The sequence below is a fragment of the Pristiophorus japonicus genome, chromosome 3 (assembly GCF_044704955.1).
Source record: "Pristiophorus japonicus isolate sPriJap1 chromosome 3, sPriJap1.hap1, whole genome shotgun sequence".
Taxonomy (NCBI): domain Eukaryota; kingdom Metazoa; phylum Chordata; class Chondrichthyes; family Pristiophoridae; genus Pristiophorus; species Pristiophorus japonicus.
In genome coordinates, this window is record NC_091979.1 from 96,428,874 (window position 1) to 96,448,440 (window position 19,567).

The 19,567-nt window shown below is 44.8% G+C and overlaps 1 protein-coding gene across 5 annotated transcripts in view; it reads left to right on the top strand.

The window, feature by feature from the left end:
* Positions 1–19,567, top strand: part of LOC139259806 (coiled-coil domain-containing protein 148-like) — a 217,185-nt gene that overhangs the window by 143,257 nt on the left and 54,361 nt on the right. For all 5 annotated transcript variants that reach the window (XM_070875598.1, XM_070875597.1, XM_070875599.1 and 2 more), the window contains one exon: positions 12,655–12,795. In XM_070875598.1, the coding sequence (XP_070731699.1) occupies positions 12,655–12,795 (141 nt within the window). The remainder of the gene's footprint in view (positions 1–12,654; positions 12,796–19,567) is intronic.

Below are 19,567 nucleotides of genomic sequence, written 5' to 3' on the forward strand. Positions count from 1 at the left end.
GATGCTGCAGAGTCGTTAAGACCTTCTCGGGGTCCCCGTGGAATTGGACTGTTCGGCCATGTTTTACAATTTGCACATCCCGGCTGGTAGGGTCAGCCTCGTCTATAGCCTGGCGCACCATAACTCCCAAATCTTTAGCGTGGTGGGGAGGTAATACTTCACGAGTAATATGTGGTGCCACCGTTGGGGGCTGTCCATTTCCACAAAATGTGCCTTCCCTTCCGGTCCAGTCACTCTAGCTTTAATAGAATTTCCTTCACTTCCCCTTCGTGATCCTGATAAAAGTTCTGCAGGTCCTGATTCTTTCCACTGGGATCGTATGTTAGAGTCACGTGATAGGGTGCCTGCAGCAGGTCCAGAGACCACCACTGAGGGGTTCTAGTGGTATAATACTGCCGCTTAAGGGTTCCCTGTTTTACAATAATCCCATCATCTCCACACTCCAAATGCAACTGGAATTTGCAGAGGAGGTCTCTAGCCATCAAGTTACAGTCCAGATTGGTTGTGATAACAAATCGATGTTCCACCGATTCTTCCTGGTAACCCATTTTAACCGGTTCTGACACCGGGAATGTCGAGATTTGTCCCAGGAATCCTGAAAGTTCCTGTGTTTCAGTAGAGGCAGGGAGTTTAAACTTTGATTGTACAGAAGACATGAAGGCTCCCGTATCTATCAAAAAGGGTTGCCACTCATTCAGAATTTTTAACAATATCATTGGTTCGTCGTCCGGGGAGGATCCCTGCACAATCAAGCTGCGCAGTCAATCGGGGGACAATTGACCAAAGGGGTTGTTCTGGGAGAAGTTAGTGTAAGATCCTCCTCTCCCCCCTTGCCCCCCTCCTCTTCCTCCTCTTCCTTTTCCATACTGACGGTAGGGGCAATTTTTATTCCAATGTCCTTCCTGCCCACAATTAAAGCAGTCAATTCCTCTTACCTAGTCCCGGCCTCTTCCCATACCATGCCGGGGACAATAGGGAGGTTTATTAGCAGGGCTCGGGCCGTTTGGTTGTTTAGTATAACCGTATCCTTGCTTATCCATCCAATCCTGTATGCAACATTGCGGTCCTATTGGTCCTTCCTCCCGAGATGGCTCTTCCTTTCTAGTCACGTATTCAGTCTTGACCCGGGTTGGGGGCGCACCTCCCCCCTCCCCTTTCTTTTCCTGCCAATAATACCTAACCGCCCTTTCCATCTGGGCTTTACTGTTATCTGCCCAATTCATATTATTTGTCCGGATAACGTGAGCAATCGAATAGGGCAGGCACTGAAGTAGGATAGCGCAGAATTGAGGAGAATCCTCTCCTGCCCTGAAGGCATTATCTCCTGATTGACTCCCGTATATTTCAATCGGCAGTTTCTTCACGCTTGGGTTTAGTTTCTAATACTGTGGCCATACTGATGGGCTTCTGAAGGGTCGTGGTGAGAGAATTGAAAATAGCGTTTAGGCGATCCTGGATATCGTTAGGGTGAGCAACCAACAATGCATCATGAGTAGCACGTCCTAGGTGAGTTAGAAATCGGGTGTGTTCAGTTGGGCTCAAGGTTTGCTTTACCAAGGCCCACAGGTCCCTTGATTCTGCATTATAAACTGAAATAGTTGTTCGAAGATAATCTATAAATTTGATAGGTTCTTTTTTCCGATCTGGTATGCTGGCCATAAGGGCCATAATTTCGTTCGGTTTCCAGGGCACATAGACATCTATAGTGGGGTGGTCTGCAGCTTGTTGTGCATCAGGGTTTGGCATTGGTCTGACAGGGAATTGGTGTCGGGACTTTGGGATCTTGGAAATCATTTCTAGGTCGGAGGGTGTTTCGGAGCTGTCTGACTGCTTGACAGTTCTGCGTCTCGATCGGCGGGGGTGTTTGCTATGTCTTTCACAACTTGGACTGGTAGATTGACTAGAAGATTTACGGGACTGTCTGTGATATCGAGATATAGTTCTGCCCTTTCGAGTGTGAGATCTGGTCCTTTCGGCTATATTGCTTGTGAACTGGGGATCCGAATCGCTATCAGAGGATGAGGAGTCAGTTTGGGTTTGTTGCTTTGGTGGTATGGGGTTATTTTTAACTCCTCTCGCCGGAGTGTAAGGTGGAGGGTGTTTGGAAGAGGACTGGAGCAAGGGGCCAGGGGGTGCGGGAGGCGCCGTTGGGCGCTGAGTCAGTGACCACTCATCAATTTCATCGTCAGCCTCGGTTATCACAAAGCCAGCCATTTGACTACGTAGTCGGTCAATACCTTTCTCAGAGGTCCCAGAGGATCTCTTAGTAAGTTTCTCGTGCGCACATTCTTTTTTTTTAAGACGTCTACAGTTTTAACATGTGTTCCCTCTGTCAATGAGAGTCCCAATTTAATAGCATTTATTTGCCAACTTGACAGAAGTGATGCATCTTTTAATTTTTGACAATCCCTGTGCTTTTTTTGCTACCTCTACGCTTCTAGTGCCACCTAGATGCCACTGGTCATCTCCTAATAATTTGTTCAGGGCTCCTGATAATTTTCTAAAGTCTTCAGCTCTTTCAGGGAATTCCTCACATAACTTTTGTAGCGGACTATCCGCATCCGTTGTTTTATCCAACTGATTACCCATTTTCACGCTGCCCCTCGTATTACCGTGTCGTTACGCGTTCATGCCGTCGTGCAATTTGAACAAACTTAAAATAAACACAGACTTTACTGAAACTAACACTGACTGAACAAACTCAAAATAAACAGACTTTACTAAATCTAACACTGATCCGCGTCGCCCCACGGTTCACGTCGCCGCACGATTTAAAACACTTAAAATAAACGCAGACTCCCGCGTCGCCCCACGGTTCGCGTCGCCGCGCGATTTAAAACACTTAAAATAAACAAAGACTTTACTGACACCAGCACTGACTTTGATATCACCCCGCGGTTCGCGTTGCCCCGCGTTTGTGTCGTCCCACGTTCACTCGGCCGCGCGCTCGCGCCGCCGCACGTCCCGCGCCGCCACGCGTTCCACGCTGCTGCGCGTCTGTGTCAGCCCTCCTTTACTCGGCCACACGCTCGCGCCGCCGCACGTTTCGCGTCGCTACGCGTTCCACGCTGCTGCGCGTCTGCGTCAGCCCTCCTTTACTCGGCCGCACGCTCACACCGCCGCACGTCTCGCGTCACTACGCGTCTTACGCTGCTGCTCGTCTGCGTCAGCCCTCCTTTACTCGGCCGCACGCTCGCGCCGCCGCACGTCTCGCGTCGCTGCGCGTTCGCGCCGCTGCGCGTCCGCGTCAGCCCTACCTTTCGAGTTGCTGCGTGATTTAAATTCAATCAGTGCCTAGACGGCCCAAGTGATATACGAGGTCGACGTCACACCTGACTTGAACACCTATCCTCTATTTAATTCTCCATAAGCCTTACTTAATTCCCTGTGAGCCTAATTTTCTAAATTTGATTTCTTATGAGCCTTATTTAATTTCTTTTAGTCTCCAACTTTCCCTATCCTTTCGCGTCACTGCGCAGTTTAAATCCAATCAGTCAATGAAAGCCCTAATTTAATGGAGTTTTTCTGCCAACTGGACAGGAGTGATTTTTTTTTTTTTTAGACTGCAATGGAATTTTTCTCATAATTTAAAATCTCAGAACATTTTTTTTTTCAGCACCTATTTAGTACGTTACTTTTTTTTGTCTTTTCCATAACTAGAGAGAAGTCTGGCACGTAGGCTGTGGACTGCTTTTCGTTATCTCAATTGTTCCAGCCTCAAGGTCGTGTAATTTAATATAATATATATTTTTTTAAATCCTTTTGAATCCATCTCAGTTGTTTTGCTGTGCCTTCTCTGAATGTTTTCTTTCGACAAGTAAGTGAGCATGTTAAATCCTTTTTTTTTTAAACCACCGGGACCATGTATTTTTTTCTTTTTTTTTAAACTCAACAAACCTATCCTTTGTGCATTTCCTGGCTCCGTAACTTATCATCCTAATATACGTAATTCAATAAGGTTCACACTCTTAAACTTCCCACATACAGGACAACACTACCAAGGGTTAACAAAACTTTCATTCTGTTTGAAAAAGTAGGTGGAGCTAAAACAAACCACAACTCCCCGGCTTTTTTTTTACAGTAAAAATCACAGAAGCATTTCTCATTTAAACAGACGTTCACAAGAGTCTCTTTTCTTTCCTATTAATTTTTGGATCCATGATTGATCATCTATCCCTATCTAGCTCTAACTATAACCTATCTTTCCAAGTCGCTGCTTGGTTTGCGTCACTGCGCAATTTCCCTATCTCTATCCCTATTCTAAGTTTGAAAGGTATTCACCAGATTGTCCTGGATCTCGTTCAGACACTACCTGAGAACCAGCGAGTGGCTAAACTTTCCTCAGACTTTTGAAACCAGGGGAAACTGGAGCAGTATTGAAATCATACTCACTCCAGTGGCCACTTTCCCCTCGTCTCATCCAAGGCTAGTCTGGCTCTTAATTCGCAAGTTTTCGGCAGTCGTCCGTTGAGATCCCACTTCTGACACCAAATATTAATTCCTGGATTCTTTTACCTCAATCTGGTTCAGCAAAATTACTGAAACGAATACCGTTTGTGCTTTAAACAAAGCAAGCTTTTATTTAAAAAGCAAATCCCGATCGGGGACTTTATCAGACAGAAGGATTGCAAGTCTGTTCGAACGCACTCACTTCCTACGGACAAAGTGACGTTACAATGTAAAGGGACGATGGTTATACATTTTCGGCAAAAGATAACAAGATAGGGCCAGAGTGACATCCCAGCTCAGCCCATCTCTTTTGATCCCTCCTTCCCTTTGTCCACTCATAAGCCGACCCAAGCATGGTCCGATTTTAAACAAAGACCTTCTGTCAATGTTTCAGGTTAATAACATGATTTAATAAGACCTTGAGGTTTTTCTGCAAGCTGTGGGTTTTGTTTCAATATGTGTTAGTGTTGTAACATTTCGCAGTCTTGAGTCTGAGATGTCATGGCTATTCTTCCATGAATTGTTTGTTACCTTATACTGTCCCTATACAATTCCCACGTTCTCAACTTCAATGTCTCTATACATTTTTAAACATTCACATTACGACATTAACTCCTGGGATGCCAGGTGGTGAACCTCTTCCTGTATAGGTGTTACCTGTTCCTCTTGCATATTCTGCTCATGGATAAATGCACCTTATTGTATCTGGACGAGCTGGCTTAAATCTCACCTCACTCGATCACAGGAAATTTGTACATGCAAGCACTTATGTATACCTGTAACTGGCTGGTCTAGCCCTAAAATGCTGACTTCTGTAATCCCCCACTTCTCTCTCTCACTCTCAAATTCATTACCTGCCTTTAACAGAGACACCCTTCTACAAACACTATATAAAGACGACTAAAGAATAAGGGGGTGAAATTCCCTTCATTACCGCCACCAGTTTGCACCGCTATCCTCATGAAAAATGGCGACTGCCACTCTTAATGCCCTTCACTGGCGCGGGACTCAGCGGCCACCATCTTGGTGAAGGCTTTAGCACTGTCGATAACAGCGTTGGCCCTGGGGATGCAAAAGGGATTTAACTTCATGCTCTGCAAACTTTGGCCTTAGCGCTGAGTTCAGTGCTGGGTTGTAAGCTCGCTCTGAAAAGTGAGCGTTCAGCAAACTGACGGAGAGGCTGTCAGTACTTAAAGGGACACACATCTTTCAGGTAAGTTTGCAATTAAGCTTTTGGACTTTTTAATTTTATTGACGTAGTGGCTTGGTGCAATACATGTTAAAAGTTCTTTAACTGTGCAGGGAGTGCTGCTGGACGCTGCAAGGCCTTGGATGATAAAGGAAGGTTTCTGAGAAGACAGCAAATGCTGGAAATACTCAGCAGGTCAGGCAGCATCCGTGGAGAGATAACCGGTTCACATCTCAGGTTGAGATGCTGCCTGGCCTGCAGATATTTTCTGCATTTTATGCTTTTATTTCAGATTTACAGCATCCGCTCGCAGAATGAAGAAGACGCTGAAGAGGATGACGCAGCAGAGGAGGAAGCAGAAAGGAGGAAGCAGAAGGAAGGATGTAACCCAGACAGACCCATTCTGGCCGGGATATCCAGGATAGAATCATCCGCCTGCGGTACCAGTGACCACAACCCGAGTTCCTTTAAAACATTTGTCCCACACCTTGCCCTCCCTCTGTTACTGACCATCACAGTCTCCTTTTGGCTACAATGCTGAAATAAAAGCCACCACAAAGCAAAATTTCCAATCCAATTTTATGCATCTATCTATCCAATGTGACATCAAGAAATCAAATCATCGCCCTTATTAATTCCATTAATGACGGTCTTGTGTGTGCCTTTGCCTATTCTACTTATGTCACGCAGTGCTATACCAGTGGCTGCAGCAGGGTTGGTGGAGGGCTACTGACTTTTAATGGGGGACACTGCAAATAGCCTTGCTGGTCGACCTTGAGGAGCTGGTGCTGGGAGTATCATTACAAGTGTTGGTGTTTCTTCTTCACTCTCCTCTCTTTCTCTCCTTGGTCAACCACTAGGTGGGCAGGCTGCATTTCTTGGGGAAGACACAAGGATGGAGTTATGATGAAGGGAGGGCAGGAATGCATGCAAAAATGAGGTTACCAGTATCTTGTTTCCTTTCAGCCCTGCCTCTGGCTAAGGGCTCAGCCATGCTCCTGCCAAGCATGGCCAGCCTCGTCTTCTCCAAGGGGTGCAGTGAAGCTAGGAATGGGAGGTATGCCTTATGTTTGGTACAGATTGTTGGTAGGTGAATGATTGGGCGGGGAGGATTCGTGCATTGAGAAATGTGTGAGGCTAGTGGTGCAGTTGGTAGAAGACAGCTTTTGAGGATGCATTCACTGATCTTGACCACTGGTCTGATGTCATGAAGTTTCTTTGGGCATTGGAGCCAGACCATCGGGGCTACACTGCTGGCAGTGATGGCCTTGGTGATGTGGTCTCACATTGTTCTTTCTGAAGGGCCTCCTGGCCCCTGTGGCTGGAGAACTTCTCTTGCAGTGCTGACCCCCTGCACATAGCTGGAGTGCTACATGCGAGACCCTGGGTGCCCCTTCCCTGGCTTGCTGAGCCATTTGTGTCAGTGCTGAAGCACTTTTCCTGTTTTTTAGGTGCAGAAGGGAATTCAACTTTAAGAACTGAAGACTCCCATCTGGGAATTCTTTTCAAAGTTCATTTTTTTTCAGTAGCCAGTTGCGCTATAAGGGCTATAAACTGCGTATTTGTACATAATTTTTATTTTTTCATTTCAGAAGGCAATTCCCCTTTAAGAAACTGAACTGCTTTCTGAAATGACAGCCTTGCTTTAAGAGAAGGCTGTTCTTGTTACAATGACACTGCGGCCATGATACATCGTGACCTCCTGCCGGGGCGAATACCAACAGAACGGCATTGCATAGTAAGTGTAGTGCTGGACTAATGTTAATTAGCCACCAGCGCCAATTTACCGGTCCTGCCAGCGCCTCCATCTTCAATGGCCATTAACTCTGGCAGGTTTTTAACCAATGTTGAATTTCTAGGCCGAAGAACTTAAAAACACAATAAAAAGCAAGTGAAGATACAGGGCCCAAACTTGGTCAAAGCCAAGGCCCGCCCAAGTTCCGCCCAAAGGACCGCCGAGAGACCTGGCGGTACTTTGCCAGGGAGATTACTCTAAAAGATATGCCAGTACCGCCCGGCGGCAAAAAAACGACTTACACCATGAATCTGATTGGGAGCTCCCAAGCTCGGCAGCAAATGCGATCCTCGCCAAAGTGTCGCCGAGGAGTGACTTGGGCCCAGGGAGCGGGGGAACAGTTAAAAATAAAAAATAAATGAAAAAACAATGGAAAACCTTCATGGGACCCCATCTACATAAAGCGCTGGGAAAAAAAATAAAAGAAGTTCACTAAGCTTTTTTTGCAGGTCTTCTTACTTACCCTCAGGATTAGACCTGCCATCACACAGCGGTCCTTCCCCCTGCTGCGGCCGACTCCCGCCCGGAGGAATCTGCCAGCTTGGCGGGCGGGAGGTCACTTGTGCGCTAGCGGCCATCAGCGGGCAGTTTCCAGTGGTACTCCCCTCCTGCCGGCAACAGACCAAGAGGAATCTGTCACCGAGGGGAGACTACCGAGAAAATTCGCCGGCAGTCAGCAGCGGCCATCAGCAGTGGGCAGTAAGGCCACCAAGTTCGGGCCCACAGTGTCAAAAGGAGTTAGATGTAGTCCTTACTACTAAGGGGATCAAGGGGTATGGTGAGAAAGCAGGAATGGGGTACTGAAGTTGCATGTTCAGCCATGAACTCATTGAATGGCAGTGCAGGCTAGAAGGGCCGAATGGCCTGCTCCTGCACCTATTTTCTATGTTAAGTTACCCTCTTGTATATCCTTAATTTTCAATTAAACCTTCTTATTCAATTGACCAATCTTAGTGACACATGTTTCAGAAAAGTTCACCTTTTTTAGTGTCAATGACCTTAAACAGCCATGTTACTGCTACTGATGATTTCAGGTTACTGGAATTGAAGAATCTAAACATATCAGGTGGCAAATTCACTCCCTTAATTTCTCAGTCTCCTCATAATAAGGAGTTTTGTACTTTTTTTCAGTTAAGAAGTTGTACGCTTATCAGACTGTGGGCCTGTGGCTTGATGACCTATTATTCTCTGGTTTCTGTGAGAATGCCTTGTTCTTATGAGAATCCACAATTTTTAGTCATTTATTTTCACAGTTCAATCTGGCTACTGACTACATTTTGAGGACATATTTAAGGCAATTTTCAGGGCATTGTGCCTAGAGTAGGTAGATTTTAGATCATAGATCATAGGAGACAAGAAGGAGGAAGCTGTATATGTTTAAGAACATAAGAGGTAGGAGCAGGAGTGGGTCATTTGGCCCCTCGAGCCTGCTCCACCATTCAATAAGGTCATGGCTGAACTGATCTTGGCCTCAACTCCACTTCCCTGCCCGCTCCCCATAACCCTTATCATTCAAAAATCTGTCTATCTCCACCTTAAATATATTCAATGACCCAACCTCCACCGCTCTCTGGGGTAGAGAATTCCAAAGATTCACGACCCGCTGAGAGAAGAAATTCCTCCTCATTTCCATTTTAAATGGGTGACCCCTTATTCTGATACTATGCCCCCTAGTTCTAGATTCCCCCACGAGGGGAAACTTCCTCTCTGCATCTATCCAGTTAAGCCCCCTCAGAATCTTATACGTTTCAATAGGATCACCTCTCATTCTTCTAAACTCCAATGAGTATAAGCCCAGCCTGCTCAACCTCTCTTCATAAGGAATCTCAGGAATCAATCTCGTGAACCTTCTCTGAACTGCCTCCAATGCAAGTATATCCTTCTTGAAATAAGGAGACCAAAACTGTACTCCAGGTGTGGTCTTATCAATACCCTGTACAGCTGTAGCAGGACATCCCTCTTACACTCTGTCCCCCTTGCAATAAAGGCTAACATTCCATTTGCCTTCCTAATTACTTGCTGTACCTGCATGCTCACTTTTTATCTTTCAAGTACAAGGACCCCAGATCCCTCTGTACCTCAACTGTATCATTTGTTATAAACCAATTAACATTTAAATTCCTGACTATTGCTTTACCCGTCAAAGAGGTAGATGTTAAAATATCTACTATAAGAATGTAATATAAATATATATGCTGTATTATATATTTGCTTGTTCATTCTTTATTTAATAAATTTGCTTCGTAGTTTAATGTGATGTGATTGTGATGTCGTAATACTTATGGAGGAGTGGGGATAGATCTTTTAGATTTGTAAAAATAATTCTAGTAGCTTAAAAATAATTGACAGACCAGGTTTTTTGCTTTCTTCTCCCAAGTGTGTTGTCTAGCATTTTACCTTGATAGTAAAGATAATGAAGACATTCTTGAAGGCACAGTTAGTTGGGACTCATCTATGAGAGTGATCTAAGTTATAAGATCCAAAACAAAATCTAGACTCAAGAAGATAACGGTAGTGTAGTAGTTATGTTACTGGATCAGTAAGCCAGAGGCACTGGCACCTTTCATTCTGCTACATCAGCTGCATTTCCCAGTCTGTGCATAACCGCATAAAGTAGGGCTGAGCAGTACATCATCTTCCCCATTGACCGGCAATCAACCAGACAGAGCTCTGGGATTTGCAGCAGTCGTTTGCCTTGTGGGAGAAATCTATGGGTGTAATGTTTGCTTTGGGTGCTGACGGAAAACTGGTCGTTATAGATCGACTGACATATTCACTGCCTGATCTTCTTTTCCATTAACTTCAATGGAAAGCAAAATCCATTGGATTGAATGTACAACGGGCGATCGATCTGCAACTGCCAGTTTTCCGCCTGTGCTCAAATTAAATATTAGCCTTCTGTCTTTCTGTTCAGATTTCTCACACACACACCATAAAAAACAGGAGTTTACAGATGTTATTGATAGGAATACAGATAGCTAATTATCTCATTAGAATTTGGAAAAATGATTTGCTGCTTTTTGGAATAAATGATGATGTGCCCCCATTCCTGCCTGGTTGGGATCAGCTAAGAGCACAGACCAGGGATTGAAACCCAGGACACTCCTGGTCTGTGTGGTTCAGTACCACACTACAGAGTGCATTTACCCACTGAATCATCAGGAGACATATGAAGGTACACTCATTTTGGAAATCACAAAACCTGTAATCATATGATTTTGAAACACAGAGAATTGAAATTTCTGAAATCATACATGAACTGGGAATTTACCTGTGATATGGTGATTTCAGATTTACCAGGCTCTGGATTTAACAAAATGAAAATGTTTTTAATTATTGAGATTCATAGATTTATTTAGCTGTTTAATTTTGTTGCATAGGCCGCGATTATTCCTGCTGAGTCAGGGCGACTTCGGGTGCGCACTGGAACCCCGTCTTCATCTGGCTCTAAGTAATTTTACATTGATGGGGCTTGTTCAGCCCGCCCTGCAAGGTTCCTAGCCAATTAAAAGGAAGCGGGTCTGATAATGTCATTTGATGACACGTCATCAGCCGGTTTCCTTAAAGGGACCATGCCCACATTTATTTTTGACTGTTATGCTATCAGTGTTCTGCAGCATTGAGGTGCTGCAAACACTGACAAGCACTACAAAAAGGCACACAGCAGCACTCAGGCTCACCCATCTCTCCCTCCAGATGTTTATGGAGGGAGTCACAGCATGCAGGGCGCTCCTCTTCCCTTCCAATGGGCAGAAGAGATAACCCCTAGAGACCAATGTAGCCTGGTTGCACATTGCACGGGAGGGCACAAGCAGGGATGTCATCAGGAAGACCTGGCTGCAGTGGCGCAAACCTTTCAATGATCTCAGTAGATCACGAAATGGTACTGCAAAGCCACACTCAACCTCATCCTGCTGTGTAACTCATCACATCCCCATCTCTCTGCCTTCCCGATCCTATTCCTACATATCCTTACTCACACCAACTTACCTTGCACCTCCACCCATCTCTCTCTCTATCTACATTATCACATCCCCATCTCACAAGCGACCCTTCACACTCACACTCATCTTTGTCCAATCATACCAACTAACAACACACAAGGATAGGCACTTGGGTCTTTTAGCCAATGTTCATGTAGAGTTTCTGCTAATGTGTTGTCAAATGTTGAAATCTTTATTTTCAACATCTTGCATTCTTGGACAGATTTGTGTGCATCTTTGGAAGTGGCTTAGTGAGGTGTAGCGAATGGTGAGGCATAAGGGTACCCCCCTACAATGGTGATGCGTGTGAAAGGAATGGCTTGGGCATTGCAGGGATGCTTTATGGTGCTGGTGTGGGGTGGTGCCAACCTGGCGCATCATGTGGCAGCCAAGGTGTACAGCATCCAATGAGGTAAATGTGGCCATGGTGAGGCCATCCCTGGCGACCCGGGCAGCAATGTGGTCGGGTGCTCAATCCTTTGCAGCATCAGGTGATTGTAGAGAAGGTTGGTATTGTTGTTGGTGCTGCTGGTGTGCCTGGTGATGATGGTATGCCTGGTGAAGTTGGTGTTGGGACTGTTCATGATGGGATTCTGAGGGACAAGGTGAAATTTTTTCAAGGGCTATGTTGATGGAATAGATGGCAGCTGAAGTTGTGATGACAGAAGTGATTTGTCAGTGGCGAGAGAGGTTGCTCCAAGGAGATGACACTGGATATAGAGTTCACTGCAAACATTTCAAATCTCCATAAAACTGAAAAGTGTATTCCAAATCCTGAAGGCTCCAGCTTCTAAGATTGGAAATTGAACAGCTGTGAAATGTTAGCTTTCATACCACTTTTGCAGATGTCAACTATACACAGCAATTGAGAGTCATTGAGAACCCGACACACTTACCTGACATGATCCCCGAGCGCCAGGAACATCGTAAAAACCTTGGAAAAATCGTTAGAACCTGACAAAATGATGCTTAAATAACTTCTTAAGTATCTCAATTGCCTGGCCCACTGCTAGGTCTGCAAAACGCAGGCAGAACCAGCACATGGAAAATTAACAAGGAAGCGGGTTCAGAGCAGGATACCACCCCACTGTCATTCTTTTAGATTTTGACAGCGGACCCATCTCCAAACCCACCCTCTGAGCGCTGGCAAGATTCCGGCCATAAAGTGCATAGTCTGAATGTCCATTAGTGTTGGTTTTGCTTTATAATGTCATTAACAGAACTGTACTTCTCTCTAGGTTCAGCAAATGCGTGCACGTCAAGAGGAAATGGCTAGATTGGAATCTGTTATTGCTACCCAGAAAAGAGAAAGGGAAATAGAGCAACAGAGAAAAGAAAGAGAAAAGGAAATGTGCCGAAGAGCCATGGATAAAGAAAAAGTAAGGAGATCTGTATATTGCAAATAGTTGACTTTGGCAGTCCACCCCTTCCTCACATTCTTGTAATTAATTGCAGTAAAATTTAAAAAGAAGCTGATTTAAATGTGATTTTTCACATAGCTCTTGGTGTAGCATCTCCAAAGTGACTCAAATAATAACAGCATTTATTAGCCACTGAGGACGAACATCTAACACAATTATGCTACCAGAGTTGCAGTGACTGAAGCATGACTTTCAATTAATACCGTATTGGCAGCTTGTTGAACATAATGACATCACATAATCTGCTAGCCCAGGCTGTTAAATTTATAATGGGATGAGTAATTTAATGTTAGGAACTTTTATTGAAACTTTATTTTATAGGCATATCAATTGCAACAATGCGATTGATTGATTTCAACTACTTGCTTCAAAATTGCTATTGTACATTGGACAGAATGTTGCTATTGCAGGAACGAAAAAAAACAAGACTTGCATTTATATAGTGCCTTTCACGAACACCAGACATCCCAAAGCGCTTTACAGCCAATGAAGGACTTTTTGCTATGTTGTCACTTTTGTAATCTGGAAATGTGGGAACCAATTTGCGCACAGCAAGCTCCCATAAACAGCAGTGGTCAGAAAATCTGTTTTTTAGTGATGGTGATTGAGAGCTAAATATTGACCAGGACACTGGGGATAACTCCCCTGCTCTTCTTCGAAATAGTGCCATGGTATCTTTTACATCCACTTGAGAGAGCAGATGATTAATGTCTCATCTGAAAGACAGCATCGCCGACAGTGCAGCATTCCCTTAGTACTGCACTGAAGTCTGAGCCTAGATTTTTGTGCTCAAGTCTCTGGAGTGCTATTCTGGAGTGGGACTTGAACCTGCAACTTTCAGGATGTTTAACGGTTGTTGTTAGTTAGACTTGCCATTGCACAATTAGGATTTTACATTTTTTGCATGGCAGGCTGCATAAAGGGCGAGCTGATAACATCACATCAAGGGAAACAGAGCATCTGGGATCTGAGTGAACAGGACAAGCAATTGTATATCTCCTTAACCAATCAGATGAAAGGACTGTGAAATTAACAGCGCAAGGACAGAGTGTAAATTAGTGGATGAATTCAATGCCAAATCAGGTGCAGAAAGAAAAATAAAGAGAGGGAAAGGAAGTTTGGATTAAGAGAGAGTGATAAAAGAAACAGAAGGACAAAGTAAAACCATTAAAACCTGAAAGAATGGGTCTCCATACTTATAATAGTTAATTTTTAGTGCCAGAGAGGTTGTTTGGCAGTAATTAATATTTATCATGTCGTTAAAAGGATACTTAGACTGGAATGGACAAGATTTAACTTTCTGTGGTGAGTTTAGTTTGTATTTACCACGCAATTACAGTAACTTCATACCATTCAATGCATTTCAGGGGTGAAAAAGTTTATTTTTTATTTATTCTAACAAAACCCTTCAAGATTTTGAACGCCTCTATCAAAGCTCCTCTTAACCCCAATTTCTCTAGTCTCTCCATGTAACTGAAGTCGTTCATCCCTGCTACCATTCTAGTCAATTTCTGCTGCATCCTCTCAGAGGCCTTGGCATCCTTCCTGAAGTGTGGTGCCCAGAATTGGTCATAATACTCCAGCTGGGGCCTAAGGTTTAGCCTAACGTCTTTGCTTTTGTACTCTATCCCTCTGTTTATAAGGCCAAGGATCCCATATGCCTTTTCAACAGCCTTCTCAACTTGTCCTGCCACCTTCAAAGACTTGTGTACGTTCGCCCACAGATCTTTTTGTTCAAAATTGTACCATTTAGCTCCTTTTGCCTCCCCTCATTCTTCCTAACAAAATGTACCATTTCACACTTCTCTGCATTAAATTTCAACTGCCATTTTTCTGCCCATTTCACCAGTCTATGTCCTTTACTATCCTCCTCACTGTTTACTATATTTCCAAGTTTAGTGTCATGTGCAAACTTTGAAATTATGTCCTGTATACCCACGTGCGGGGCATTAATATAATCAAAATATAATCAAAAATAATAATCAAAAAGAGCAGTGGTCCCAATACCGACCCGTGGGAGACACCACTGTACACTCTCTCCAGTTTGAAAAGGAACAGTTAACCATTACTCTTTGCTTTCTGTCCTTTGGCCAGTTTCATATCCATGCAGCCACTGCCCCTTTAATCTCATGGGCTTCAATTTTGCTAACAAGTCTATTATGTGGTAATTTAGCAAATGTCTTTTGAAAGTTCATATACACATCAACGGCACTACCCTTATCCACCTTCTCCATTACTTCATTAAACTACTTGTAAAATTTCCTGTCATTGTGGCTCTGGGCTTTTCCTGTGAATGTTGAACATCTGTCGTGTCAGGAGGTCACGCTGAAAATGTACTTTGACTAAAATGAAATGAATGCCAATAGCACTAAAGTCATATGCATTTATAAAGGAAAGTAAATTCTGAATATAAGTTGACTACCCTAACTCAGGTTAGCTAAGATTTGTGACAGTTATTGGCTTATGATAGCCGCATCATTGATGTCAAGTGATGTTAACAAATTTGAGTATGGGACTCAAATTTCTTAAATTGGTAAATTGGTGGTCAGAGCTTTGTTAAATACACTATATGAACCAAGTCATTCATTAACCAAGCTGATTCATTCAAATATAGACATGGAAGTGAACCGACCTAATAACAAACCAGGGGACAGATAGGTAAAATTAACATATTGGGCTCAATTTTCCCGTTTTTTTGCCGTGCGCCGCTTTTTTTGGCGTAAGTTAAAATATCCAAGTTTCCCCAAAGTTTCTGCGCCAGCGTAACTCAGTTAGTTACGATTTTTTAAGGTTAGCATTTTTTTGCGTAACCTGATGTCTGCGGCACTTTTTCACATTTAAGCAAGTTTGGCCAACTTACATTTTTCTGAGGATGGCGTATGTGACCACCCCCAAAAAACCTTGTGGGCACTTAAGAAAAACCAGCGCACATTAAAAAATCGGCGCAGAAAGATGGCATTGTTTTTAGCCGAAGATTTGGAGGGAGTCAAGAAGGCAAAGAATATGCATCATGAAGCTTAATTTTTTCAAAGTCAAAAGGGAGAAAATGGAAGTCTAATGCAATTCTTTAATTTTAGATTATTTTCAAAGTACCACACCACCACCGAATGTCTCCTCACCGGGCTAGAGGGTCAGAGCGTCGGCTGGCAGAATTCCTCCCTCACCCAGACACAGGGGCTCGGGGTGAGATGGAAGCCGAACTGAAGGGATGAGAATCCTTAGGCTATACAGCAACTTCAAAAGAAGCCCAGGGGGATGGGGCTGGTGGACATCGAGCCCCTGTGTCCGGGCAAGGGAGCGATTCTGCCGGTCGACCCTCGAACCCGGTGAGGAGACGTTCGGTCGGTGGTGGGGTGGTACTTTGAAAAAAATCTAAAATTAAAGAATTGCATTAGACTTTGTTTCTTTATTGAATGCCTAGCTTCCCATTCTAAGCAAGCCTATTGTGCATGCGCAGACCAGGGTGTGGCCCATACTAGGGCGTCGATTCTGGGGCGAGAGAGAGGAAAGAAGGTGTGAGTGCTTTCTTTTCTCCTGCTGTTCTGAACTTCTTGCAAAGCTACAATTAAATTATGGGGGCAATATTGACAATGCCATACCTCGTGCAAGGCTTTTGCATGATGGTGCTGTGGAAGAGAAGATTGATTAGACATCATCACCTGAGGAACCTCAGAGCACATAGGATGATGGGCAGGAGGTCTTACCCACATCGGGTGTATTGAGACAGGCATTCGTACCTGCACCTGAGTGATGCAGACTGTGTGAGAAGGCTGCGTTTCCACAAAGAAGCTGTAACAGAGATTTGTGAGTTGATCAAAGCAGACCTGCACCCTAGAAGCGTCAGGAGGACTGCTTTGTCAGTTGAAGTAAAGATTATAGCTGCACTTTCATTTTATGCATTTGGATCATTCCAGGCCACAACTGGGGATTTGTGCGCCATTTCTCAACATGCAACACATATTTGCATTCGGCAGGTGACTGCTGCACTATATGCCCAGAGGAATGACTAGATAAAGTTCCCCATGACCGCCCAGGCAATGCCTGACAGGGCTGTGGGCTTCTCCAGGATTGCTGGCTTCCCAAAAGCACAGGGCTGCATTGATTGTACCCACATCATCTTGCGAGCACCTTTGAAGGATTCCGAGATGTACAGGAACAGAAAAGGCTTCCACTCTGTGAATGTGCAGCTCGTCTGTGACGACATGCATCGCATCAAGGCAGTTGATGCGAGATACCCTGGGAGCACCCATGATGCGTTCATCCAACGCGAGAACGCTACATGTGCCATGTTTCAGCAGCAGCCAGAAGGGCAGAGTTGGCTGCTGGGAGACAAAGGGTACAGCCTCACCACCTGGCTCATCACGCCCCTACACGTAACCCGGACGGAAGCTGAGCGGGAATACAACATGTCACACATTGCAACATGCAGCATAATAGAGATGACCATTGGCATCTTGAAGCAGCATTTCCAATGCCTGGACCATTCCAGAGGCTACTTGCACTACTCCCCTGAGATTGTCAGTCAGTTCACTGTTGTCTGCTGCATGCTGCACAACTTAGCCATCATGAGGCAGCCGTAGCTGGTAGTAGAAGACCTACCTGAGGTGAGAGTGGCTGATGATGAGGAGGAAGATGCAGATGACGAAGAGGAGGAGGAGGAGGAGGAGGAGGAGGAAGCCATGCAACTACCTGAACCCGGAGCACGACGGCGGAGGAGGGTGTGCCGTTGTTCCCCTTTAACGATTGCTCGAGCCTTGCACCAGCAGCTCATCCGTGAACGCTTTGCTGCCTGAAGGCTCAGCGGCAACTATTCCAAATGGATCATGTTTCCTGTTTGGACCTGTTGCGTAATGTTGTGTTGTGTTAATGGAATAAATAATGGAAATTATTCTTCTTTAGTTCAAAAAGTTATATTAATAATGGAACAAATAATGGAAATTATTCAGTTATAATTTAAAATATATTTTATTCAAAAGTTTAACACTTGTTTGTACTTATATTAACTTTAATAAAAATATTCTTGTATCAAACTTTAAAGTTTTCAGTTAAGATCACTTACAAACTTTAAGATTACTTACAAACTTTAAGATCACTTAAAAACTTTAAGATTGCTTACAAACTTTTAAACTTGTAAATTTCCATAATTTACAAAAAACTTTAAATTTGAGAACCGTTACAACAGTAACAACAATAATAATAACAACAGCAGCAAAGAAAGACTGCACCCATCTCTCTTCCACCTTATTCTAAGACTGCCTGCTGCATTTGTTCTTGGTGACTCCACCCCTGCCTGCAGGCAGTGGCATAGCGTTTGTTGGGTTGGTACCAAGCTTATTCTTTAGAGCATCTCAGGTAATCGGTCTTTTGGATGGGGTGCGTGGGCAGGCGGTAATGTGGAAGGCCCGGCTAGGACCTCTTCAGAGGTTGGTCTGGGGATTGGAGTGGAAGTGGCAGTTGATTCTGTCAATGGCCGCGGGGTCTGGGCGTGTTCCCTTATTGCAGCAGCGACCTCCGACATTTCCTTCCTCATGTGCCCTGACAATGTCTCAACTACATGCAACATTCCATCCCTCATGTTCACCGACAGTGTATCAGCTACCTGCGTCATTCCCTCCCTCATGGTCAACGACAGTGTATCAGCTACCTGCGACATTTCCTCCTTCATGGTCAACGACAGTGTATCAGCTACCTACGACATTCCCTCCCTCATGTTCACTGACAGTGTATCAGCTACCTGCGACATTTCCTCCCACATGTTCACCGACAGTGTATCAGCGACCTGCGACATTCCCTCCCTCATGTTCACCGACAGTGTATCAGCTACCTGCGACATTTCCTCCCTCATGGTCAACGACAGTGTATCAGCTACCTACGACATTCCCTCCCTCATGTTCACCGACAGTGTATCAGCTACCTGCGACATTTCCTCCCTCATGGTCAACGACAGTGTATCAGCTACCTACGACATTCCCTCCCTCATGTTCACCGACAGTGTATCAGCTACCTGCGACATTTCCTCCCACGTGTGCCCGGACAGTGTTACCATTTCTCATGAGAGTGTTGTTACTTCTCCCGACAGTCCTGATAGGTCATCATTCCACCCCACTGATGGTATCCAGGAGTGATCGCGTAAGTCAGTGCTCTCCCCACTCATTGCCATGATCTGAACCACACCTGTTACATCCTGCATCTCAGGAGAGCGCTGCCAAGCTCTCTTTCTCTTCCTCACCCTGGGTGTGGCTCATTGCACCCCACTGGGACCCGCAGCCTCCGACTGTGCGAAACCATGGAATGTCCCAACACTCGTACCACTCAGGAAAGGGGCTGGCACCTCAATGGGCGGCACCTGTACCTCCTCCAGAGTGAGTACAATAGTGGGGGCTTCATCCTCTCCCTCCCCCACACCCTCACCTCCATGCTTTTGTTCTGGAAGGTGGGATTGGAAGATGTTCTCCTCTTCAGGTTCGTCCACGTCTGAAACTTCTTCTGCATCATCAGGGTTGGCCTCAAGTTCTGAAAAATATAACAGAACAGACAAATGGTTAGCAGCAGAGGAGGAGGCAGGGTGGCATGAGTAGGCTCACACAGTGCAGGCAGCAGGCTGATTTGAAGGACTACGATGACTGATAGCCCATTTCATCAACCGAAGCGCAGCTGACGGAGACAGCCCCATGAACCGAAGCATGGCTTGCCCGTGCAGTTCTTAACTTTTAGCAAAGCCAGAATGTGG